General features: G+C 38.4%; 1 protein-coding gene across 2 annotated transcripts; it reads right to left on the bottom strand.

The window, feature by feature from the left end:
• Window positions 1–191: 191 nt before the first annotated feature.
• C9orf72 (C9orf72-SMCR8 complex subunit) lies at window positions 192–27692 on the bottom strand. Of its 2 annotated transcripts, none has more exons than XM_070742469.1 (11): window positions 27531–27692; window positions 23489–23975; window positions 20840–20899; window positions 20113–20208; window positions 12733–12797; window positions 10101–10173; window positions 7498–7614; window positions 4648–4883; window positions 3652–3709; window positions 3156–3265; window positions 192–3052 (listed from the first exon to the last, which is right to left on the bottom strand). In XM_070742469.1, the coding sequence occupies exons 2-11, from the start codon at window positions 23930–23932 to the stop codon at window positions 2866–2868; spliced, it is 1446 nt and encodes a 481-aa protein (XP_070598570.1). In that variant the 5' UTR covers window positions 23933–23975; window positions 27531–27692; the 3' UTR covers window positions 192–2865. The 2 variants fall into 2 exon arrangements, with proteins under 2 accessions (XP_070598570.1, XP_070598571.1); XM_070742470.1 differs by lacking the exon at window positions 27531–27692 and adding an exon at window positions 24884–25424.

Below are 27692 nucleotides of genomic sequence, written 5' to 3'. Positions count from 1 at the left end.
GGAAATACATCATAAATTGAGGGCTACCTGTAGTGAAACATGCCCAATGAAGTACTTTTTGTGAAACTCTAATTTGCTGTTGCTGAAGATCATTGTTTCAATCATCCTGAAGAGGAGAGAATTTTGTGGCAGCTTAAAGTTTACAGGAGGAAAGATAGCCTTGCTTTAAAATGTTAAAAATGCCACCAGAACACTTTTAATAGCTAAATTTAATGTTTAACCATAACACATGGAACACAGATAATGGTCACATCACTATTTTGTTACATAAACATGCGAGACAAAAGTGCATCAAAATTTGGTAAGTTTTTAGTATTTTAGTATTTACATTCCATAATGAATAAAGATGATACTGTAATAAAGATGATATTGTAATTTGTTCTCTTTTGTAATTCCAGTTCCATTGGTCAAAATGCATCACGATACAGTTAGACATAGAATAATGTGGACGGAGTGTGGTAACATTCTTCTATCCATATTCAGGATAACGTAAAACTATGTAAACTGTTGAAACAAAGTTAAATGCTGTATGCCAACTTTCAAAGTGCCATTTTACAAAATAGGTAAAAATGGGATCATATCAGAAGTCTTAAAACTTGACAACTTTAAGACTTGTGGACTTCAACTCCCAGAACTATCCAGCCAGTTATGCTGGTTGGAGAAGTCTGGGAGTTGAAATCCATAAGTCTTTAAACTGCCAAGTTTGGGGATCCCTGATGTATTCTCTTATTTTTTTTGAAGGACTGAAACATGAAAAATACATAAAGACCTACAATGCATCAAGTTTAGATCAACATTTTTTTAATCCTGTGCCCATCAGATGTTTAGACCTACAAACCCCTCCTCAAACCAGTAATAAAGAGGTGGCCAGATACTTTTTTCAAAGTCTATTTCATACAAATTAAACTGAATGCATGAACAACAGTGAATGCTGATTAAGTTAATGAATTAGCTAATGATAATTTCAACAGTAAAATATTGTTGCATACACTTATTTAAACTAATCCCTGGATTTTTTTTTCTGAAGATTTTTCTTAAAATGTAAACTTTTAAATGTTCTGTAGTTTTCAAATATTTACTATGCCAATATTCAAGAAAATTCCAAGCATTATTAGCAGAATATGTGATCAAAAGTACGTCCTTCAAGTGTGTCTGTACAAATTCTAAAATTCCTTACTCATGGCTATCACTAGTAAAATTTCAACCCACCACCTCCTAATTTTCAATATTCTCAATTTATTGATTCATTAATGTAGAATGCTACATACAGCAGTTTCAACTTCTCAACTACTGGGTTTCTCAATTTTAGCTGAGCACAACTATGACCTGAAATTTTTACTCTGAGATAAAATGTATTCTTAACATCAAGATACTTAGTATTCACTTTGGGATTATTCCACATTTTGTTAAGAGGAAGGAAGAATTCCCTTCTATCCCCCCCAGCCCATCAAGTTATAATTACTTTGATAGCTTTTCCAATGCAAAATAGTATATATATTTTTTGGGGGGGGGGGTGAATACAGATTCAGAGATCTCGGAAACTACGACATCCAGAGATTGAAAAAGACAGCCTTGTTCATTTTTTTAACAGAAAAAGTTTCAAATTCACAAGGTGAAAAAGTTAATGGGGAAAAGCTTTTATAAAAACAGTACGTTTTCATTTCGGTCACCTCTGATAAACTGATCAAGAAAAATGACTAGGATTCCATAAGAACACCAGTTCATATTGTGGAATGTTGAAAAACAGCATTAAACCTTGGCTTGATAAGTGCAGTTCCTAAATCATATTATTAACACCTATTATATTGCACATAAATATCCGCCCTTGGCATCTTCCCTTCACTATAATTAAATAATAAAATGCACTGAAACATGTAACAGCAGATATTCAGATTGTTTACTTTATGAAACCTGCATAAGATCAATATAAATATTCAATACCATGCAGACACAAAGACATGTACAAAACAAGTGGAAGCTGATGTCATTTAAGAAAAAAGCTGAATTTTGTTACCATCCATCAATTCATAAATATTGAATAAGCATATTTATTTGGCTTTCAATCAGAACACAAAAGAGTTACCGATACTTAAGCACTCTTTAGCAAAAGCTTAGCTTTTGTATTCACCTTGTTCTCTAAATAGGTACAACTGTGGTCAGTTATTAAGCAGTGTGACATACTGCTAACATACCAGCAACAGAGTAGATTCATAGGGCACTAGTATGATTAGTGATACTTTATTAATTTACTCTCTAGGATCATGTCCAATTCCAGTCATGTCCAATTCCACCTAAGAAGTGGCTTTTCTAAGCAGTGTTTTGTAGCTATATTTAAATAGATAATGCCACAATTTCTAGGAGCTGTTGAAAAGTGTGACAGAAGGAAGGATGTTGGTACTATCTAAAGCAAATACCCCACGGAAATTATGGTCTTCTGTCAGCATATGTCACTTGTTTGTAGTTTAGTATCTCAAAATAGAGAAGGAGTGAATGTCTCATTCTGCCCAATGCCAAAAGCAAGAACAAAAATGATAATGCTCTAACAAAAACTATCCTTGTGCTCTAACAAAAGCTATTTTAAAACATTTATGTTGATTTATTGTTTTGAAATCTCCAGTTGGCATTCTGACTGCACATGACATTGCCTTGTACAGTAAGCAAAATAAAGCCTGTGAGCCTGGCCTAAGTTGAATAGATTTGAAAGCAAATTCTTTTCCCTCCTCCTTCTACAGGCTGTAGTGTAAACTTACATTCAGTTGCAGCGGAGAGCAGCATGTGATTACGAAGAGTAGCATTGTTTTCCCTTTAGAATTTTTTTTTTCAAATAGTATCATGTGGCTGCAACCAGCCCATATTAAAAGGTCTTTAAAATGACATTAGGACATCGTGTTCTTGCACACTGGTATAAAAAGGTTGACCAAAAAGAAACGAATGTAAACCAGGTTTCAGCTTTTCGGCAAAAGCCATTATTATGTTAAGATCGCCCTCTGCTGTTAAGTCCAGGTCTACCTTCAAATTACGAAGAGATTTAAAAGGCTTTTTGCCTTTTTGCCTGTAAATTGAAGAATAAAGATGTGGTTAACCAGAAAATTTTAAAACTATGTCAAGACAGCAAGATAGCCAACCCCAGAGTTCCCTTTAACTTTATAACTCACGTATCATCTTCAATGTATTTGATGAGAGTTAAGGCTTTTCTGTGAAGGACTAAGAGGAACTGTGCAAGAAATACACTCCTTAGAGACAATCCAGGTTTCAAATGAAAGACCTGTTAAAAAAAGGCACACACAAAAATTAAACCCTGAAAAGTCTCCTTTAACTGGAGTCCTCTTAGTGCTCTCCCATTCTCCTGCAAACACTGCCTTTATTTTTATTTATTAAACTTATATGATTGCTGTAGGCAATAACCTTTTTAAAAAAAAAAAAAAAATTGGACTACATCCCCATTAAACCCAAACGAGCATGACCAGTGTCCAGGGATTATGAAATTTTATCCCCAAATACCTGGAGAATTGCCCAGCCTTGCTTTATGTGCCCTAAATACATTGCATATTTTCTAAAAAAATATTCTTTTCATGGAAAATTATACAAAAGGAATATTTAATAAGCAATATGCCACATTATTAGCTTTAAGTAAACTGAAACATTAGTTACCTGATCTAAGAAAGCTTTTACTAAAGTATCTTGGTGCTGAACATCTTGGAAAACATTCCTGGAGAAATAAAGAGGAACAAAATAAAGTATAAAAAGATAAAATTCTGGAACACTCGGGACTATTTTAACTTGCAAAAAAAAAGGCGAACGAGGGAGGATATAATAAAAATGGTTTTTAGAAATCATGCATAATATGTAGAAAGTGGGCAAGAAGTAATAATCTCTCTCAAATCACCAAGACTAGGAATCATGAAATAAATCTAAATGTAGGGAGATTTAGAAACAAATAAATATTTTTCATGTAGTAGAGAATAATCAGTTGGAATTCATTACACCAAAAAGTGGCAGCTATTAATCTGGAAAGTTTTTTTTTTTAAAGGATTTGATAAATTCAGAAAACAAGTCTAATAAGAGGGATTATTACTCTTGAGAATCAAATATTGTCTACAAATTGGGGACAGTGTGTCTGCAGTTCTGGAAGAACATTTGTAAAAGAGGACTAATCTCCATTCAGTTCAGAGGCATCTTGTAGCCTTTTCTTGAAAAAATTGGGGTGTTTTGCAAGGCTCTCAAACTCCCTGCAAGTAACCCCAGCCCCTAGAAGCATTCTGCAGCCCTCCCAAATCCTCTGCACGCCCCATTTTTGCAAAAAAAAAGGGGGGCTGTTTTTTGCAAATATTGTGACATTTTTGCCTTCCCCAAGCCCCCAGGAGCACTCTGCAGGCCTCCCAAACTCTCTCTGTGCCCTGTTTTTCATAAAAAAAGGGCTGATTTTTGTGTGTGTGTGTGTGAAAAATGGGGTGCACAGAGGGTTTGGGAGGCCTGCAGAGTGCTCTTGAGGGCTGAGAGAAGGATAGATACTACATCTGAACCATGATAACCAACATAAAATGCACATCTATATTCAAACACCTGCTCACTGTATTTACTCAAATGTATTTACTCATAACGGACAGTACCAAATAACTTTTTGGTAAACTCCTCAAAAATACGTACAAGTCAGGAGTAAAACTTTCATCCGTATAGATGATGGTATCTAGAGGCATTTCTTCATCCAAGGTAGCTCTCCAAAATGCTGTTAGTTCGGATCTCATATACCGTCGTTGATTGTAAATATGTTCATGGCATGGAGGCATCTGTTTCACTGTGTTAACATCTACATCTATGTGCGTGGTAGGGTATGGAGCATACATCACTTGACGGAAAGGCAACACAAAGCTTCCAGTCATATCCTGCCACAATAAAATTTTCAAAAATTAAAAATGCATCTTTGCCAAGTTCTTTATTTTGAAGATAATATACAAACGAATGTCACTCTTTGCTTTAATAAAAGTAAGGCTGCCCTTTAAAGTTTGGCTTGTGTTCTGAGAATATTCAAGATACTATTGTTTAAAATATGCATTAGTACTCAGAAATGAAATTTATTTCAATTCAATGGAATACAGTTGCTAGTATTTAAATTGCTGCTTCCCTATACTTTAGTGAACACAAAACACACATCTTCAGAGTAAACATTGTAGTATTAAATACAGAATAGTTGAGTCAACTTAACTCTGCAGTTATTAAACTCTATCCTTAGTCATCCGTAAGTGCTGAAGATTCTACATTTGCACAGTATGTGTCAAATTGAAAGCAACTTTACAGAAACTCACAATGTGTTGATCACAATTAAAAATTGGAACCTCTTTCCAAACACACACATTAGCCTCAGGCCATGACTCCCAAATGTGAAGTAGACTTTATGCTGGGCAGGTTTTCAGTTACAACCATCACACAATTCCTCGAGGCAACGATACAACTAGCCCTTCTTATCTTGGTCAGAAACATGGTTAGAATAGCTGGAGAATAGACCCATAATCAAGGCTGCTGTTACCTATATTCTCCTGTAGTTCTTCAAAATAATCCTCTTCTTTTTTTGAGCTTTCCTTAGCTTGAATCTTTTTTTTCTTCATTTTGCACATGCAACAATTAACATCTAAAATTCCAAAAGCAAGGGTACACGTGCTATCCCCAACCAGTATTGGTTTCCTATCTGGAGGGGGGAGGAGGGGAACAGCGTTCCGGTAGCGAAAATGAAGCTGTGCGCGTATCTCTGGGTGCATTCACGGAAGGAAAAAAACACGTCGAAATCGTGTCTTCTTGCGAGATTTGCTTCCTGCGCAGAAGCCAAATCTCACTCCAATGCGCACATCTGCCCACCAGTCACCCAGAGCTGCGCATGCAACTGCATCGGTAGTGGAGGTAAGCAGTAACCCCCACCTGTCCCAAACCATGTGTGTGCTACCTTTGCATTAAATGTGACCTGGTATCAATTTATATTCTACACTTAAATTGAGTATTGAACCATTCATACTAATCAAAACCTATGTGTATTGTTAAAAACCAAGCAATTAGAAATCCCCCTTTTTAATCAAAACAACTCTGTAAGTAAATGGTTACACTATTTTCTATTTCCATCTTGCTTTTTTCTTGTAAGTAGATTTCTAAATATTTCAACTTAGCAAGTTTTTTCCTAATGTCAAGAAAATAGTTTTCAATGACATAAATTATTCAGTTATCTAATTAGTAAAGCCTGCTGCTTTCTTAGTTTAATGTACATTACAGTTTGTTCGACTGAAGAAAAAAAATTGACATCTTCGTCTTTTCTTCTCATATGTAGAACACTTTCTCTACAGTTTAGAATGCTATTGACAGTTATTTCTATTTTTAATTTTTTACTTATGTTATTACCCTAATCTTACGAAGAACAAAGCTAAACTTTGTTTGCTTTAGATTCTGATCTCTCAGACTTCATTTCTAGAAGTTGTAACATTAAAAATGAAAGGAATAAACTAGATAATTGCATGAATGAAATGTAAAGCTACCATTCTCCTTTATTCACTTATTTATTTATTTGTAAGATCTGTCCAGAAGGCCTCATGGCAGGTTATAATGAAGATTTAAAGAAAGAGAAAACCAATCTGTCTTGATTGGTAAAATATTTCGACAGCCAGTAAAGACATTTTGTCAGCATAAGTTTATCTTTAGGAACATTTTAAAACTTTTGTTGCTATTTTGCTTTCTATAACTACTTTATTCTTCATTAAAATAAGTTTTAACTGTAAGTATATTTTTAATATACTTGTACAGTGATACCTCATCTTACAAACGCCTCGTCATACAAACTTTTCGAAATACAAACCCGGGGTTTAAGATTTTTTTTGCCTCTTCTTACAAACTATTTTCACCTTACAAACCCACTGCTGCCACTGGGATGCCCCACCTCCGGACTTCCGTTGCCAGCGAAGCACCCATTTTTGCGCTGCTGGGATTCCCCTGAGGCTCCCCTCCCTGGGAAACCCCACCTCCGGACTTCCATGTTTTTGTGATGCTACAAGGGAATCCCAGCAGGGGAATCCCAGCAGCGCAAAAACGGGCACTTCGATGGCAACGGAAGTCCAGAAGTGGGGTTTCCCAGCGAGGGGAGCCTCAGTGAAATCGCAGCATTGCAAAAACATAGAGGTCCGGAGGTGGGGTTTCCTATGGAGAGGAGCCTCAGGGGAATCCCAGCAGTGCAAAAACGGGTGCTTCGGCTGGCAAAAGGGGTGAATTTTGGGCTTGCACGCATTAATCGCTTTTCCATTGATTCCTATGGGAAACATTGTTTCGTCTTACAAACTTTTCACCTTAAGAACTTCGTCCCAGAACCAATTAAGTTTGTAAGACTTTGTATTTCATTACCATATAAAATTTTATATCTGAAAATTTTCAATACCTAAATCCATCAAGCAGGAAACAATTAGACTATATTCATTATCAGCAATAATTGAGACCTCCCTGTAAGCATGAGGAATGAAAATATCTTACCTTCAGTAACCCTTGTACAAATAGACCTGACTCATACTTAAAAGATGTTTCGTTTCTACAAAGGCGAGAACATTTTCGCTCTGCTGGAGTAAGAAAGAGGCACAGTGTCCGCACTATCTGTAAATAAATATATATGTATATATACTGAAATAATATAGGGAAATTTTGTAGACTGACAGTTCTGTTGTACAGAGATTGAGCAACTCTTACTTGCCAGTTTGTAAGGTTACTTTTTATATATGGCAGAATTACAGAAGAAATTTACAATCTGTGTTTTTTTTTTTAAATTTTCAACTTGCCAACCGAATTTACAACCCTGGATTTCCTAGAAAATTCCTTGTAAGAGAGGTAAAACCAAGATACTTGTCATGATCAAACTTTAAAGTGTTATGTCAGTGGTTCTCAACCTGGGGGTCGGGACCTCTTTGTGGGGTTGAATGACCATTTCCTGCCACATACCTCCCAGAGGCCTATTAGATTGCACAGAATTGGCCTCCTCCAGATCCCGTTGACTAAATAATGTAGGTTACCAGGACCGTGGGGGAGGGCCTTTTCTGTTGCTGCCCCAGCTCTATGAAACCAACTCCCAGCCCCACCCCGATGTCGCACTGCTCCCACTCTACTGGCCTTTCAAAAAGCTATTAAAACCTGGCATTGTCAACATTGTCAACTAGACGTGCCCAAATTCATGTCTGTTTGGTGTGTATATTGTTATATTGGTTTAATGGATTATTAGGGTTATAGGATTTTAATTATTATTGTTGTTCAACTTCTTTTTGTTGTATTATTGAATTGTTTTTTACTGTTGTAAGCTGCGCCGAGTCCTACAGGATTGGGCAGCATATAAATTGAACAAATTAAATTAAATTTCACAGGAGGGCGCCTAAGACCATGGGAAAAGACAAATTTCTCATGGTGTTAGGAACCAAAGCTTCTATTCTGGCTCCTTGGAACATATTTTTATAATACAACCAATCAGGCATTTACAGTGGGGGTCAATGTTCCCTCCGGCTGGTTTTTTTCCCCTCTGTTATTATTTGGGTGCTTTTTACCATATGCTTTAAATCAAGAGTCATTTCTCTCTCTTTCTCTCTCCCCCTCTTGCTCTCTCTCTCTCTCTGTCTTTCTCTCTCTCTATTGCTTTCTTTCTCTCTCACTCACTCTATCTTTCTATTTGTCTTGCTTTCTTTCTCTTCTCTCTCTTGCTATCTCTCTCTCCCCCCTTTCATCTCTCTCTCTTTCTCTCTTGTTTTCTTTCTCTCTCTCTATTGCTTTCTTTCTCTTCTCTCTCTTGCTATCTCTCTCCCCCCTTTCATCTCTCTCTCTCTCTTTCTCTCTTGCTTTCTTTCATTCTCTCTCTTGCTATCTCTCTCTCACCCCCTTTCATCTCTCTCTCTTTCTCTCTTGTTTTCTTTCTCTCTCTCTATTGCTTTCTTTCTCTTCTCTCTCTTGTTATCTCTCTCTCCCCCCTTTCATCTCTCTCTCTCTTTCTCTCTTGTTTTCTTTCTCTCTCTCTATTGCTTTCTTTCTCTTCTCTCTCTTGCTATCTCTCTCCCCCCCCTTTCTCTCAGCAGCGGCGTGGGGCGGCGGCAGGGTGATCAGCTGTGAGGCGGAGCTCCGGAACGGAGGCACCGACGGCGAGGGGGCTGCGAGAGCGCTTTCTCCGAGCGCTTCGGGAATGCCTGCCCTGCCTCTACTGCAGCCCCCTTGCTGTAAGTCTGGGACAAAAGCGCCCACAGCGAAGGGGCTGCGAGAGGGGCGGGGCGGGCATTCCTGAAGCCCGCAGAGAAAGCCCTCTCTCGCAGCCCCCTGGCTGGCAGCGCTTTTGTCCCGCAGCCGCCACCGCCGCGGCAGAAGTCGCGCCCCAAGGCAGGAGGTGGCAGAGGAGGAGAGGGGGCGGATCGGGCGGGAGGGGGGCAGGGCTGAGAAGCCAGGGGCGCGTTTGGCCAGAGGCACCGTGGGGAGGCAGGGGCGGCCGCGGCTCCCTTTCCTCCTATTGCCGCCGCACCTCCCCGCTCCCCCCGCTTGGGCTGGCAGGGGGATGGGGAGCGTGCGCCCATGTTAAAGGCTGCACGGGGGGTATTTTGGGGTGCGCGCGCACAGCTTACAGGGAACAGTGGTGGGGGTGTCCTTCTGACCTTCCTGCCAATCAGCTTAAAACTCTGTTCGGAGAATTGGCACTAGATTTATGGTTGGGGTCAGCACAACATGAGGAACTATATTAAGGAGTCATGAATTAGAAAGGTTGAGAACCACTGTGTTATGAGATAAATGTTTGCCACCTTGAGTTCTTAAACAAAAAGCAGGATATAAATGAAATATATAAATACTACTCGTATACAAATCTTGTGCACTACTTTTTAAAATTATTTTGGGAATTCTTGAATTTCAAACTCAAGACAAGATTTAGAAACCAGATTTTTATATGTAAATTGAATACATTGATACTAAAAATTTAACTAAACAGGTTTCCCCTTCGCCCCCTAACTTCTGCTAAAGCATTGAATATTTCTCCAGACAACAATAAAATGATTGCTTCTATGATTTTAATTAAAATACCCTATCCGGGAAATAGTTTTTATCACCATAAAGAAAATACATACCTTATTAACTTTTTCTGGGCTGCTTCCTATAACAACTGAGCAACCACAGGTTTGCAGATGTGAACTTATGGCCCTGAATATTAAGTAGAGATTTTAAAAGTGATATTTTTTTAAAAAAAAGTTTTATAAATTGGAACAAATTTTTGCATATTTCAGAATCTCATTTTTTAAATAGTCTTTTCAGAGTCTTTGCTATTAATCCAGAATCTGACACTTCACAAGTATTCATATGCAAAATAAAACTTGAATATACATTTCAAGAGTACAGTGGTACCTCTACCTAAGAACACCTCTTCTTACGAACCTTTCTAGATAAGAACCGGGTGTTCAGGATTTTTTTTGCCAGTTTCCATTTACAAACCCGAGCCTCCGAAACTGTAACTGGAAAAGGAAGGGAGAATCCTCTGTGGGGCCTCTCTAGGAGTCTCCTGGGAGGAAACAGGGCTGGAAAAGGTGGGGAGAAGCCTCCGTGGGGCCTCTCTAGGAATCTCCTGGGAGGAAACAGGACCTCTACCCTCCCTGTGGTTTCATCAATCGCACACACTATTTGCTTTTACATTGATTCTTATGGAAAAAAATGCTTCTTCTTACAAACTTTTCTACTTAAGAACCTGGTCACGGGACAAATTAAGTTTGTAAGTAGATGTACCATGTACAGTAGTACCTCTAGATACGAGTTTAATTCGTTCCAGAATGGAGCTCGCATGTCGATTAACTTGTATCTGGAACAAATGGCTTTAGACTTTGTTTTTCCCCGCGGAGATAACCAGAAGCAAGGATTCTTGCGCCACCTAGTAGAAGCTCAGCTCGTATCTTGAATTTGAGCTCGGGTCTGGAACAGAAATTTCGCTCCCGTCGTGGCTCGTAACTTGGAATACTAGCATGTGAAGCAGCTTGTATCTAGAGGTACTACTGTACATCTAAAGACAGCCCTCGACTGAACAGTTCATTTAGTGATGGTTTGAAATTACAACAGCACTGAAAAAGATGACTTATGACAGTTTTTCACTTATGACTGTTGCAGCAGCCCCATGTCATGTGATCAAGTCAGACACTTGGCAACTGACTCATATTTACAATTGCAATGTCCCAAGGTCATGCAATTTGCTTTTGTCAGACCTTCTGACAAGCAAAGTCAATGGAAAACCCAGATCCACTTCACAATCATGTTATTCACTGGACAACTGCAGTGATTCACTTAACAACAGTGAATGGGGGAAAACTCACTTAACAAATGTCTCACTTAGCAACAAAAATGTTGGGCTCCATTCTGCTTGTAAGTCAAGGACCACCTGCGTAGAGGAAAATTGGGTAAGGAAAAGAATGGCTAGCCATATTTTTGGAGAAGACCCATATTTCACTGAAAGGAGCTCTTGCTAGGCTCAGGTTCATAAGAGCCATGATTAAATCTCTCTTTTTAAAAAAAAAAAAAAACCAAATCCTTTCATAAACTTACCATCAGTTCCATTAATTATATTTTATGGTTAGCTTGAAAGCAGAATTCTAAAAATGAAAGGTATGAACAATAAAATATACTCTGAGCTCCTGCTTATTGCACAATGAACTTCTATCATAAGTACATCAGAAGCAGGGTGAATTTTAAAAAATCTATGATTTAAAAAAAACCTTTTAAAAAATCAGATTTTTAAAAAAATTATGTCAGATTTTTAAAATTTGTATCAAATCTATTTTAATAAAATGCTTTTGGAATAAAAATCTATATAAAGATAAGTTTTGTATTTAAGATATATTAATAATTTAGTTTATTCAGCATGAAATGGAGCTTAGTTATGTAGCATGAGGCTGTATATTCTGCAATATTGGGACTGTCGGTGAATCAATAGCAAGTCAGAGGAGGAGCCGCTGTGGGACAGACAGTTGCTCTTTAAAAATTATGATTTAAATCAAATTGATTTAAATCAAATCCACCCTGATCAGAAGTTAGCCTGAAGCTTTTCATTTCTTTGGAGGGGAGGGGAGGTTCCCCCATAGAAAGCGTGAAAGAAGAAAACTGCAAATCCTCTTTGTTATTCCTTCTCTTCACAAATGGCACGTAGTGCATCCCCTTTAAATTTTATCATACGCAAGTTTCCGTGCAGATAGTCCTCATCTTACGACTTATCACTCAATGACTGTTCTAAGTTCTGACAGTTCTACCCGGGGGGGTTACTTATAACCCAGATTCAAAGATCTAATAGTTGTCTCTCCCCCACCCCACCCCCATTCACAGGATTTTACTTCAAAAGCTTGTCAACAGGGTCACATGACATTTGCCATTTGTTGCATGAAATCTTATGATATTTGTTTACCAAAACCAACATTTATTTATTTCTTTTGGTGAAATACACACACAGCAAATTATTCGCCCACTTACTAAATGTGGCAATTCCCTTAACAATCTCCACAAAAAGCTTGTAAACATTTACAATTGTCATGAATTATAACCTTTTGTGCTTAAAAAAATTATCAATTTAAAAAAAAAAGAATTTAGGCTCTTTTTAAAAACCTGCTTTAACATTCTGTAACAAAAATTAATCAATTTCTATTCCAACAAGTCCCCTGTCTTTGGGGCTACCATTAAATCACCACTTTCAATGGGTTTTCACAAAAGTGTAATTAAAATAGAACATACTTAAGTAGGAAACTTTCATGACAACTGTCACCAATGTCATCATCGCTAAGCATGGTATCACCTATCTGGAATATAATGAAAAGAAGAACAAGGATCAATTATTATGAAAACCATAGATAAGAACATATCAAAACTGGCTTTTATTTTTGAAAAAGCAAAAGACAAGAGTTATTGATATTATAACAGTATTATCCTTCCATCTCCAACACTATCCAATACAACTGATGAAGCTTCCAAGATATGAAGCTTTTTCGTTTCTTCTTATTCCTCAAAAAAATTACTCCAGTTGCCTTTTTAAAAATAAAAATCACTTCTGATACAATTGTGACCTAGATGACTGAGAATATTCATAGACACATATGGTGCCCTAGGAGTTGGGTGGCATACAAATCCAAATGAATGAATGGATGGATGGATGGTTGGATGAATAATATATGTACATAGTTGATTACAGTGAAAATTTTAAAGATCTCAATATCTTTCAAAAATTTATCATCGCAATAGCAATGTCATCTGGCGGGTCCCAGGGGAAGAGCCTTCTCTGTGGTGGCCCCAACCCTCTGGAACCAGCTCCCCCTGGAGATTAGAACTGCCCCCACCCTCCTTGCCTTCCGTAAACTCCTTAAAATTCACCTCTGCCCTCAGGCATGGGGGAATTGAGGCATTCCCCCTCCGTCCCCCGGGCCTATATAATTTATGTATGGTGTGACTGTGTGCATGACTGGTTTAATAATGGGTTTTTTAAAATGTTTTTTAAATTTATTAGATTTGTTGTGAATTGTCTTATTGTATGCTGTGAGCCGCTCCGAGTATATGGAGAGGGGCGGCATACAAATCTAATCAATCAATCAATCAATCAATCAATCAATAAATAAATAAATAAATAAATAACATCTACGCTTACCTATTACTCTACAGTGCTTTACATCCCTCTCTAAATGATTTAGAGTCAGCCTATTGCCCATAACAATCTGGGTCATTTTACTGTTCTCAAAAAGATGTAAGCTTGAGTCAGCCTGGAGCGAGTCAGGATTGAACTCCAGGCAGTAAGTGGGCAGAGTTAGCCTGCAATACTGCATTCTAACCATGGCACCACCGTGGCTCATAATAAAATGTGAAAAAATAATGCATTGCAGCCAGCATCAATAAATATTTCTGTCAGCGTAAGGAGCGTACTATTGGTCACATTTCTTATTCAAGCCATTTTAAAATGTCTGTCTATCAAATGTGATGTTTTTTTTGTTTTATAAAATATTTTATTGATTTTCAAAAGAAAGACACACATAACAAACACCACATGTAACATTTAGTGGAGCTACACTCGCTCCGCTCAAAGTAGAAGTCATCATTGTAATAAGAGGAAAAAAAAGAGAATATTAAAATCATTTTGTTATACTACATCATCTATATGGTATGCATAAATGTCAATCTTGATATAATGAATATAGAAATAAGTAGAAATTTATAAACATCTATGTAAAAATTTTCAAGAGAGAATAGAGAGAAAATAAAAAAGAAAAGAATTTGATATTTATGTTATGTATAATATATATTGTAAATAGTCGCTAGCTATTTACGATTTATCTACTAACTTCAAATATTCAAAATAATACTTTTATTTCTTTTTCTTTATTTCCCACCAAATATAAACCTTCTGCCAAATATCATACAATTCTGATTCTTCTTGATTGTTTAACCTTCTCGTCGTCATATCTAGCTCGGCACAATCTAAAATTTTCTTAAGAATATCTGTTTCTTTTGGAATCTCAGTATCTTTCCATTTTTGTGCAAAGGCTATCCTAGCTGCTACCAATATATGGACCATTAAGTAATATACTGTATTTTTCGCTCTATAAGATGCACCTGCTGATAAGACGCACCTAGATTTTAGAGGAGGAAAATAGAAAAAAAATATTTTGAGCCAAAAAGTAGGCTAAAATATTTATTACAATAACACTGCCCTAGGGGAATTGGGAAAATATACAAACAAGCCCCCCTCTTTCTTTCTTTCTATCTCTCCCTCTTTCTCTCTACCTTTCTTTCTCTTTCTCTCCCTTTCTCTGTCCCTCTTTCTTTCTCTCTGTTCTTCTCTTTCTTTCTCTCTGTCCCTCTTTCTTTCTCTTTGTCCCTCTCTTTCTTTCTCTCTGTCCCTCTCTTTCTTTCTCTCTGTCCCTCTTTCTTTCTCTCTGTCCCTCTCTTTCTTTCTCTCTGTCCCTCTCTTTCTTTCTCTCTGTCCCTCTTTCTTTCTCTCTCTTATCTCTCCTTCTCTCACTCACTCTCTTTGTATCTCTCTCTTTCTCTCTCTCCTTCTCTATCTCTCCCTCTTTCTCTCTCCCCCTTTCTCTCTCCTCTCCCTTTCTCTGTCCCTCTCTTTCTTTCTCTCTGTTCTTCTCTTTCTTTCTCTCTGTCCCTCTTTCTCTCTCTCTGTCCCTCTCTTTCTTTCTCTCTGTCCCTCTTTCTTTCTCTGTCCCTCTCTTTCTTTCTCTCTGTCCCTCTTTCTTTCTCTCTGTCCCTCTCTTTCTTTCTCTCTGTCCCTCTCTTTCTTTCTCTCTGTCCCTCTCTTTCTATCTCTCTGTCCCTCTTTCTTTCTCTCTCTTATCTCTCCTTCTCTCACTCACTCTCTTTGTATCTCTCTCTTTCTCTCTCTCCTTCTCTATCTCTCCCTCTTTCTCTCTCCCCCTTTCTATCTCTCCTCTTCCTTTCTCTCTCTTTCTTTCTCTTTCTCTCTCCCTTATTTTTTCTGTTTTTCTGCTGTGGGCGGAGAGCGTGCGGCCCAGACCCTGAGCAGAAAGGGGCCTCCGTGGCTCCCGAGTGGCATCCGAAACCTGCTGGGCAATCTGCCAGGCGCTTTAGGGCCCCTCAAACCCCGATGCCCTCGCCCCCGGGGCCCTCCGCCACCCCCGGATCCTGGCCGGGACAGGGCAGCTTCCTCTGACAGGCGCCGTGCGGGGCCGAGGGGGCTTCAAAACTCAGGCGCCGCGCGGGGCCGAGGGGGCTCAGCAGGAGGCACAGCGGCGGGCGGAGAGAGGGAAGGGGGGACAGCGGCATCCCTCCTGGCCTTGGCGGGCCGCCCGACCCTCCCCACCTCCTGCAAACGCGGCGGGCGGCGGGGGGAGAGCGAGGAGCCGGCTCCGGCGGGTGCGGGGCTTGGCTGGCTGGTGGGGGGAGCGCCGCTGGTGGTGCGGAGGGAGACCCTCCTCCGGGAGGGAGGGGGCCAGGCAGCAGCTAGCCAGCCAGCCGGCGGGATGGCGCTTCCGAGTTCGCAGCCAAACTTTGCACAGGCGGCGGCCGGCTGCGAGCGACTGGCTGGGTTTTGGGTCTTCGAGACCTCCCCGCCTCCTGAAGCGATTCCCGTAGCCTTCCCAAAGGCTCGGAGCCGCCAACGCTCCTCCGGTGCCGCTCCGCCTCCTAAACCTGCGCGGTGGAGGCGTCCCCCGGCCCAGCACTTCCGGAGGCCGAAAGGCGCGGCTCTCTTCGGGGTTGGGAAGAGGAGAGGCGGCGACAGAGACGGCGGTCTCCAGATGAGTATATCGCCGCCCCCCTCTGCTCCAGCGCCCCCCCCCCCCCGCCTGCATCTTCGCTCCATAAGATGCGGCTGATTTTTCATCCTACTTTGGGAGGAAAAAAACTGCTTCTTATGGAGCGAAAAATACGGTAAGTCTTTTTTATATTTATTATTGGATATACCAAATAAAAAACCTGTGGTGTTTTCTTGATTTCCTGCTGTGTTATTTCTCTCATCCATTTTTCTATTAAGTTCCAGTATTCTTTTGCTTTTGGGCATGTCCACCAGGTATGGTAATAAGTACCAATTTCATATGTGATCTTCTAACGCAGTAGTGTCAAACTCAATTTCATTGAGGGCCGCATTAGAGTTGTGTTTGACCTTGGGGGGGGCAGGGCCAGCTTAACGACACTCATGTCGGGGGCACCTGTGGTGGCCAGGTGCTAAGGCAGGACTTTCCTCAGACCCTCCCTCTCTCTCATTATAATCTTCTCTCCCTTTCTTCCTTTTCTTCTTCCCCTCTTCATTTTCCTTTCTTCTTCCTCTGCCTCTTTCCTTCCCCCCCACTTCCTTACTCTCTTTTGATCTTCCCGTCTTTTTGTCTTTCCTTTTTCCCTTTCTCCTTTCCTGTCAACTTGGATACTCAAGTGGAAAGGGAGAAACATTTATCCTTTTCTTTCACTAGCCCAGTGCCAGCAAAAATGGAGCTCAGGAGGACAGCTGTGATGGCATCCAACAGCCCTCTGCCAGCAAAAACGATCTCCATGAGCTCCATTTTGCCGAAGCCAAAAACGGCCTGGGGGTACCACATATGCCTCCCGCCCCCACAGCTCCATTTTTTTCTGGAAGCACCGCAGGCCAGTCTTTCGCTGTTTCCATCGCAGGCCCACGGGTCAGATATAAGAACCCCATGTGCCCCATCCAGCCCATGAATTTGACCCATCTGTTCTAACCCTTTCTCATCAACACATGAAAAAACTGGGCATCTGTGGCGAAATGTAGATTGATTACCAGGAGGGAGGTGCTGTATTCCCGGAAACCAAGAAACAGCAAAGTTGAGATAATTTGGTTGGGAGGAAGAGGATTGAGACAGCTCCTCTTAGGCGTTCTTAAGAATATATCTTTAATGATGCAGATTTGGCTTTAGTTTGGCAAGATTTCTGCCTATGGGTGTGGAATAACGAAAGAAACTCCTTAGAAGAAATTTGGGATGGTTTTTGGAGTCTGACATGATATTCACATGTTCAAAGGCAGACTAAAAGTGGCTCAGTTATATTCAAAAAGACAAAAAAACAAAGCGGTAGAGATTGCATCAATGCGCTCTTACTGGCACAGTAAACTGTCTGCTGTTGCCTTCTTTCAATGTTTTTAAATTTCCAATATAATGTATTTTTTGTAGTATAAGACATACTTCCCCACATAAAAGAGGCTGAAAATTTGAGTGTCTCTTATACTCCTAATGTAGCTTTTGTTAACCTTTTTTTCAGCCCCAACGAGGTGCTAATGAGTGAAGCAATCTTCCCAGCTAAGCAATCTTCCCTTTGCCTGCTTTTTTCAGTTGCTCCCTCTGACAATCAGCTGTTTTTCTATGCTTTAGAAGCTCTTTTTCAGCCCTAACTCCAGTGAAGCAATCTTCCATGCTTTGCTAGCAAGCGATCTTATGCCTTTTTTCAAATAAGTGAAACAATCTTGTTTTAAAACAATCATTGTTTTATGAATTTCTTAACTTAAAATTGTAATTGGATTGGTGGGCATTGGATTTGTTACTATGTACTGTTTTTACTATTGTTGTGAGCCGCCCGAGTTTGCGGAGAGGGGCGGCATATAAATCCAATAAATCTAATCTAATCTAATCTAATCTTCCATGCTTTGCTAGTGAAGTGATCTTCCCCTTGCATGCTTTTCTCAAGAGAGAGAGAGAATTGAAGTGTTTTAGAAACTGTTTTTTATCCCCAATTAGGGGATAAAAAGCAAGCTTGCGTGCTCAAAACCAGCTAATGTGATGAAGCTGACACAGACTAAGGACTAGCCTGGTAGTTATTATTTCCCCCCCTATTTTCTTCCACAAAAACTAAGGTTCTACTCCGCAAAATACCCTAGTTAATAGACTTGGAATTCTCAAGATGTCCACCATCAAAGGATTAACCAAGTTTGACCTGGCTAAGTTTCAGAGATATTCAGCCATCTGCTGGGACTTTAAAGTACATGTTTTGGCTTTAAATCTGTGCATCGAGTCTTCGGAGAGGGGTGGCATACAAATCTAATAAATTATTATTATTATTATTATTATTATTATTATTATTATTATTATTATTATTATCATCTTACATTTCTAAGCAGGCAAAGGTATAAATTGGTCATCACACATCATCACACATTAATATTTCCCTAAATGGAATTCAAAATACAGGTTTCCAACTTACAACGGTTTGTTTAATGACCATTCAAAGTTACAATGACACTAAAAAGGTGGCATGACCATTTTTCACACAGTTGCATCCCTGTGGTCATACGATCAAAATTTATACGCTTGGCAACTTTTTACCTTTTGTGACCTTCTGACAAGCAAAATCAATAGGGAAGACAAATTCATTTAACAACTGCAATGATTCATTTAAGATCTGGGGCAAGAAAGGTCTTAAAATGGGACGAAATTTATTTAAGAACTGTTTTGCTTCATTGGGCTCAATTGAGGTCATAAATCATGGACTACCTGCAGTTTAAAAAACAACAACCTAAAAAAGTCATGTGTCTTTTCATGCTCTGTGTGTGCGTCTCTGTGTGTGCATGCATGTTGTCAAGTGTGTTTTTGAGTTCTGGTGACTGTCTGGATTAGTTGCTGCAGTTTTCTTGCCCTGGCCTGCTTCCTAAGGCTGGGAGGCAATGACTGGCACAAGGTGACAAAGATGGGACTAGAACTCACAGTCTCCTGATTTCTAGCCTGATGTCTTGACTGCTACATTAAGCTGATTCTCCTTTCACATAAAGACCCACTGTATTTTTTTGGACTACAAGACACTCAAGAGTCAAGACAATAAGGTTCATCTAACTTTTGGGGAAGAAAACAAAGAAAAAAAAATCTGTCTCTGCTTCCCAGCATCCATCCGATATTTCATCTGACCCGTTTGCCACTGCCACGGCCCATTTGCCGCAGCCTATTCTAGAACTCCTGATTGGCGCTGCACCAACCCCCCTGCCCCCGCCACCATATTCATTGTATAAGATGCACAGACATTTCCACCCACTTGTTTGGGGGTGTTGTTGTTGAAATGCATCTTATACTCTGAAAAATATGATTCATCTATTTCTTCTGATTTCTGACCCTATTTATTTATTTATTTGTTTATGTATTTATTATTTAGATTTGTATGCCGCCCCTCTCCGCAGACTTTAGCACAGTAGAAGATAAAAACATTACAACCACAACTTTTCTTTATTCCCTTTACACTCTATTGCCTTTACATTGTTTCCCTTTATATTTTTTCCCCATCCCCATTTTAATAGGAAAGTGAACACAAGAACAAGGGGACACAATCTGAAGTTAGTTGGGGGAAAGATCAAAGGCAACATGAGAAAATATTATTTTACTGAAAGAGTAGTAGATCCTTGGAACAAACTTCCAGCAGACGTGGTTGGTAAATCCACAGTAACTGAATTTAAACATGCCTGGGATAAACATATATCCATTGTAAGATAAAATACAGGAAATAGTATAAGGGCAAACTAGATGGACCATGAGGTCTTTTTCTGCCGTCAGTCTTCTATGTTTGTATCCCTTTTCTCAAGTTTTCTTTTCTTACTTTTTCACGTCTTTTTTTCCTTTGCATTTTATATTTGGATAAACTAGTATTAAAAATGTAAATTCAAAGACTTACATCTATTTCTTCTGGAACACTGTGTGATTTCATAGATGATAGGAGTTCCATTACAGGAATGACCTCCCCTGTCAGCATTGGAATGATACTCTGGCCCTGTAGAGTAAATACAAGTTTTATTAAATGAAGTAGTTGGATTTAACAATGTTGTTAAGAAAAGACTATTTAGAGACTAAATGGTTTTTGAAGAAAAAAAGAGAAATTAAAAATTATTTTGTAAAATTATTTTTTCAGATTTATTCTAAGCTCATCAAAGAGACAGTGTGAAAATGTGTAAGTTTTTAAATCAGTGTGTTACAGTTGAACTTACATAATGAACTTACATAATCTGATCTAGAATGGAAGCAAGCAAAAAATGAAATAAATATAGAATTGAACTTCATAGTTAAGCGATTAAAAAAGGAAACATTTTGTGCTTTATGTCCTATTCAACATAATGCAATAAATCTCAACTACTATGTACAACTTATTCATGCATATTGGCAATTCTTTTTCTGGCAGATGAATGAGATAGGAAAATCTTTTGACAAATTGTACTACTTTTTTAGGATATGTTAAGATCCTTTGTTGGGATCTTATTTGTTTCTGTGGAATAAAAGTATTAAAATATTTACATTTCCACTTTCTATATGGTTTAACATAATTTAACTTCATATTGCACATAACACCAGACACTAGAAGGCAAAATATTTTAAAGTCAGTGGTTTGCTATATGTGTTTTTCTTACTTGATCTTCCACTCTTTCTGCACCTTCCATTATAGACTTCTGGAAATGTTCTTGTCTTTCCTAAAATAGAAAACATTTATTCACAAACAATAAAGACTTTTCACTTTTTACATGCAAATTATATAAATGTGATTTTATTTTAAAAATTAACGTCATTGTATTCAAAACCAATGAGAAGAAAGTAAAATTATGCATGGTAAACCAAATACAGAAATACTGTAAGTTTTTTTTATTCCTGCACAGGCATAAAATTCAAAGGAAATTATGATGTATTCATATTTTTTTCTCCAATCTATTCTTTTCAATCAAATTGTTAGCAATCAGAAATAGGATACTACCATTTATCCTATTGAACTATAACAACAAATTGCAAGAATATTTCACTTTGCATAACATTTGAATTATATTTGAGTACAGAATTATTAGAATTCAAAATAATCTCAGAACTATGTTGCCAACATTTCCCTCAAAGTACAGTATGTCTACCTACAAACACCTCTACTTACTAACTTTTCTAGATAAGAACCGGGTGTTCAAGATTTTTTTTGCCTCCTCTCAAGAACCATTTTCCACTTACAAACCCGAGCCTCCAAAACTGTAACCAGAAAAGGCAGGGAGAAGCCTCCGTGGGGCCTCTCTAGGAATTTCCTGGGAGGAAACATGGCCTCTACCCTCCCTGAGGTTTCCACAATCGCACAAATTATTTGCTTTTACATTATTCCTATGGGAAAAATTGCTTCTTCTTACAATCTTTTCTACTTAAGAATCTGGTCATGGAGCGAATTAAGTTTGTAAGTTGAAGTACCACTGTATGTTTTATTTTATTCATATCATGAACACTTCAAAAATAAATAATCCATGTTAATATTAGGCACTACAAATGTTTTTCATAATTAACAATCTATCCTATCCTACATGAATAGCCAGTGAGATTCTTTTAAAATTACTATACATTATTGGATAAATGGTTATGCTGTATGATTAGTTAGGAAGCAGACACATCTGGATGACTTTCCAGATGTTCTGGTCTATTAACAACCTATTTTATTTATTTATATCCCACCTTTCATTCAGGAGCTCAAAGTATAATGAATGCTCCTGGGGTTTTTTTAATGTCAAGACAGTGAAGTAGGTTAAGCGGAAATAATGCATTTCTGTGACTTGGAATGATCTACAACCTTAATTTTCCTGTTACTAGACCAACACATTAACTGCCATGCTAATTTTCATGTTTAGTCAGTTTTAGGAAAGTTCTAATCCAAAATATCTGATCAGCACCAACTTAGTTTTCTTTTAACAGGAAGACGTTTCATATTGGCTATATGCATATAAAAATGACCCAATCAAGACTAATCCATAATCCTGCAGAACAGTAGGCTATGAATTCTTAAATATGTCCTGAAGGTTTATTATTTCAGCTTCAGAAATCCTGAATTGTTTTCACAGTAATCATTATTGAATAATTGAATAATTCTATGTAAGTTAAAAGCAAAATCTCTCTTAAGTCAATCTCAGCTCTTAGTGGTTTCCTGAACATGGTTTATTAATGCATTTTCCAATATACCATTCCACATCTCGGACAGCCGCCCCGAGTCTTCGGAGAAGGGCGGTATACAAATCTAATAAATTATTATTATTATTATTATTATTATTATTATTATTATTATTATTATTATTATTATTATCAACACCATAGAAAATGTCCAAAGATACTTCACCAGAAGAGCCTTTCACTCCTCCACTCGAAGCAGAATGCCCTACGAAAGCAGACTATCAATCCTAGGTCTAGAAAGCTTAGAACTACGACGCCTAAAACACGATCTAAGTATTGCCCACAAAATCATATGCTGCAACGTCCTGCCTGTCAATGACTACTTCAGCTTCAACCACAATAACACAAGAGCATGCAACAAATTCAAACTTAATATTAATCGCTCCAAGCTTGACTGTAAAAAATATGACTTTAACAATCGAGTTGTCGAAGCGTGGAACTCATTACCGGACTCAGTAGTGTCAACCCCTAACCCCCAACATTTCTCCCTTAGACTATCCACGATTGATCTCTCCAGGTTCCTAAGAGGTCAGTAAGGGGCGTACATAAGTGCACTAGCCTGCCTTTCGTCCCCTGTCCAATTGTCTCTCCTTATCTCATATATCATATATCTTTTCTTCCTTTCACATATCTTCTCCTCTACTTTTATATCTTTTCTTTATATATAATACCTCATGTTTATCCTCTTCAATATGTATTGTGTATTGGACTAACTAACTAACTAAATAACTAACTAACTAAATAAATAAAACCATTCATCCTGAAATTTCCTGCTTATCTTATACCAGCTCCTAAACAGATATGAACTGGCTTACTTTTATGAGAACAGCCAGTCAGCTGAATGCTGATTAATTATGATAAACAAGTTTCACTGGTTTCGTTTTGCCAAAGTATGACTAAATTTGGACTCATAAACATAAAAATTATGTTTATTTTTAAAATAGAGAATAGCAGAACACCAAAGGCAAGATTGGTGGCAAAAGCTTTAGTGTGTCTTGTTTGCTATGTGCTAGAACTTATGATATTTAACAGATCTTCTGACCTAAACAAGTAGAAATATTGTATTAGAAGCAATTTCAACCCCCCCCCCAACCTACCTTATGCATCCATATTCTTCCTTTCCTTATAATGTGTGTCAATCTGTCAACACACACTCTGTGCAAGGGAAGGTAGAAACTAAGTTCACTCTGTGGAAGTATTATTGATAATCCATATGTACTTCGGTCTCCATTCCAATTTCCATCAAAAATTAAGGACACAATAATGACCCCTTTCTCAGATAAAACAAAAAACTTCACATCTATGGCACCGCTCTCTGCATTTCGAAGTATTTCTCCATTGAGCGTATGATTTGCAAGGAATGTTATTTCTCCATCACTGAGAAGTTGCTGCTCTGTTTTTGGAGCCCAAATATGTCTGACTCTGGGACCAAGAATATTATCCCAATATGCAAATGTGGCAGCTAGTAATGGTGATTCTCCACTTAGTGCAATTTCTGTCTTGGCAACAGCAGGAGAAGGAGGAGGGCAGAGAGCAGACATGATGATCTCAGCAGTCACATTATTGAAACCTAAAAAGCATGTGCTGCAAAGTAAGCAAAAGAAAAATGTTTATACAAAGCATTTTGATGCCCTAAATCTTGAAGTGCAATTTTTAGCATAAATAAAATGGTTGTGTACATAACAAAGTTCATGATACACTACTACATGAGATTCTTATCCTACTTCTAGGCTTTGCAACTGTTCGGTTTGCACACTTTAAAAAAAAAAAAAAGCCAGTTTGATTCTTACTTAGTGACTGCATTGTTCAGTGACAATTTAGTTATGATGATGCTGAAAAACATAAGTTTATGGACAATATCTGCATTTATGATCTTTACAGCATCCCCAAATCATGTGCTCATCATTACAGTTTGTATATATTGTTCTCTTCCCGTTTTCCCCTCTCTCTACTAGAGTGGAAAGTTTGGAGAGAAAAGGATTATAGGACAGGAAGGAGGCACACAAATTTATTTATTTATTATTTATTAATTAGATTTGTATGCCGCCCCTCTCCGTAGATTCGGGGTGGCTAATATTAAAAGTAATGTAAAAAACCCCAATTTAAGAAACCAATCATACATACAGACATACCATGCATAAATTTTATAAGCCTAGGGGGAAGGGAATATCTCAGTTCCCTCATGCCTGACGACAGAGGTGGGTTTTAAAAAGCTTACGAAAGGCAAGGAGGGTGGGGGCAACTCTGATATCTGGGGGGAGTTGGTTCCAGAGGGTAGTGGCCGCCACAGAGAAGGCTCTTCCCCTAGGTCCTGCCAAACGACATTGTTTAGTCGATGGGACCCGGAGAAGGCCAACTCTGTGGGACCTAACTGGTCGCTGGGATTCAAATGGGAAATCCATATCAAAAGCTATGCTGCAGTGGTAATCCCGCACATGTAGTGATAACCCAGCATACTACATAAAAGACTTGGTATATTCCACATTCAATACCTGCTTATTCTCTTGTAATCCCCTTTTCTCCAATCTTTTCACTCGGTGTGGGGTGGGTGGGTGGGTAGGTACAAGACAGATTACTTATAGAAATCCAATTGATTTTTTTCCTCCCACCGCTGGAACGGAGAGACTGCTTAAACAACTGAGAGGTTCTTAATATGCATAACACTGCTTTCTCTCTCTCAAAAAAAAATCAGTGGTGGTATAAGAATTATCAAACTATTGGAAAACGTCTATTTATAAATTCAATGTGAGGCAACTAATTTTTAAAAAAAAACATGGAAGTTGAAAGAGAATTTCAATATTTCAATAGTAATTACATAAAACACAGAGAAATCTTCCAACAATTGTAAGAACGATCTTCTCCAATTTTGTTTCTGTTCGGGGTAAAAGCAAAGCATTTCCACTAATTTCCTTCTATGGTGCAAGGCCCAAGAAAACCTACATTGTGAGGAAGTTTCGTAAGAAAATAGAAGCCTGGGTTAGTCAATATGTCTCATAGTTCAAGGTTTAGCTTCACCTCCTTAAGTAATCACATATTTGTATAGAAATCTGGCATTCCATCTAAAATATGTCCCTTTAAAAATGTTACTATTATGGTATATTCAGTTGAATGTAGTCCATGGTGGCAAATAGGGCTACCAGATCTGAAGGATGACAGATATGAGAGATAGAAAACTCTCTTAGCTACCATTTAGTGTCCGGCAGAATTTTACAGCCCAAATTTGGTAGCTCTTAAGAAGTCACTGGAAATTATTCATAACTTTTTTTAAAAAAAATTGCAAGACAATATGTGTTTATGTCAGCGAACATTGCAAAACCATTCAGCTGAAGAGACAAGCTATCAACTTTGAACTGGGGGTTATAAAAACAATTACCAGTACAATAATACAAACTTTAAAATATATAGCAAACTCAAATCAATCATATTTAACACAATGTCACTAGAGTCCTGTTTATATTTTTTAATAAGAATGTAATTTTTTTAATATAAAATATTTTATAAAATGCTATATATCTTAAATGAATATGTATATACAGTATAACCTCAGGTCAACACAGAGATACAGGGTACAGTGTCAACTTTGAATCCTCACACAATTTGATAGGGGCAGAAATCAAGGCTTTCAAATACTGTATAGCTGTATATTTTATGCACACACACACACACATATATATCATGCATGTATGTGTGTGTGTACATACACACATATATACCAAGTGTGTGTGTGTATGTATGTATATGTATATATATGTGTGTGTGTATGTGTATTACACTGCTTAAAAAAAAATAAAGGGAACACTTAAACAATACAGTATAACTCCAAGTAAATCAAACTTCTGTGAAATTAAACTGTCCACTTAGGAAGCAACACTGACAATCAATTTCACATGCTGTTGTGCACATTCAACGTAGTACAGAACAAAGTGTTCAATGAGAATATTTCATTCATTCAGATCTAGGATGTGTTATTTGAGTGTTCCCTTTATTTTTTGAGCAGTATATATATGTGTGTTTGTTTGTATAGATATATATGTGTATGTGTGTATATGTAAATATGTGTGCATGTGTTTGTATACTCAGAGAGAGAGATCATGTTTCCCTTAAAATAAGACCCTGTCTTATAATTTTTTGAACCCTGAAATAAGCACTTAGCCTTATTGTCATGCATTCAAAAGCCATGTTTTCGTAGATTTTCATGGATATACATGTATGTATGTAGATTGTCGTGAGTTCGGGTTTTTTCCCCATGTAATGGGAGCAGCAGAAGCCAATGACTTCAGCCTGAAGATGGCAAATGTGATTTCGCCGAAAGGTTGCAAAGACACTCAAAATATTACATGGAAAAAAACCCAAACTCACAACAATCTACATACATACATACATACATACATTCAATATACCGATATGTATACACACATGTACACACATATATATAGTAATATATATGTGTGTGTATTGATTTTGGGTCCAGGTCAGTGTTTCCCAACCTTGGCAACTTGGAGATATTTGGACTTCAACTCCCAGAATCCCCCAGCCAGCAAATGCTGGCTGGGGAATTCTGGGAGTTGAAGTCCAAATATCTCCAAGTTGCCAAGGTTGGGGAACCCTGCTCTAGACCTCTTTTCCCTTCTTCCCAAGAAACCCAGCCTTTGCAATTAACTTCAGGTCCAAAAGGAGACCAGCCAATTTTCTCAGTTCAAACAGCTTTTCATGGAAACCAGAAAAAAATGTTTGTGAGTTGGACTCGTTATCATCTCCGCCAGCTTCAGTAACCACTCCTGCCTTTCCTTCCTATCATGTTGGAGACACTGTGTTTTCTCCCCTAATTTCCCATCCCATTCCGCGACCCATATTTTCTTCTAAATCATAGCAAACCAGCAAAACCAGTCACGCACCATCCCTTTAATCTCTCTCTTTCCCTCCGCCCCAAATAAATTTTAATCATTTATTGGTGCTTAGACAGATCGTTCCTATAAGAGGTTCGGTCGGTTCAAATAAGTTGAAGGAAAAGCCCCTCGAGCGCTTTATTACACTGGGAAGCGACCACTCAACCTCGAAAGGTGACCCGACCTCGGCTTCTAGGGCAAACGACTCAGACGAAGGCGCGATACCCCCTCCCCATCATCGTCACCTACTTACCCATGCGAGTAACTGTCCGAACCCCGCCAAGAAACCACGTTATTATCCCCCTCCTCCCTTTATACTAGCCATTGCCGGTTATAAACACTGCCACCCCATCGGTGCGCGCATGCGTCTTTCGAAAGGCTCTGCGCTTCCCACCGACGAACTCTTAACCACTCC

This window comes from Erythrolamprus reginae, chromosome 2 (assembly GCF_031021105.1).
Source record: "Erythrolamprus reginae isolate rEryReg1 chromosome 2, rEryReg1.hap1, whole genome shotgun sequence".
Lineage (NCBI taxonomy): Eukaryota > Metazoa > Chordata > Lepidosauria > Squamata > Dipsadidae > Erythrolamprus > Erythrolamprus reginae.
The sequence above is the reverse complement of the archived record's forward strand: the minus strand, read 5'-3'. Positions and strand labels throughout refer to the sequence as shown.

Bases quoted from the DNA above. Each gene is read 5' to 3' on its own strand.
- C9orf72 (XM_070742469.1), bottom strand. From the start codon at position 23,932: ATGTCTGCTCTCTGCCCTCCTCCTTCTCCTGCTGTTGCCAAGACAGAA. The intron at 20,900-23,488 runs GTAGGTTGGGGG...TTTCTATTTTAG, and splicing joins GAAGAATATGGATGCATAAG to GAAAGACAAGAACATTTCCA. The intron at 7,615-10,100 runs GTATGTATTTTC...ATTTATTTACAG, and splicing joins GCCCAGAAAAAGTTAATAAG to ATAGTGCGGACACTGTGCCT.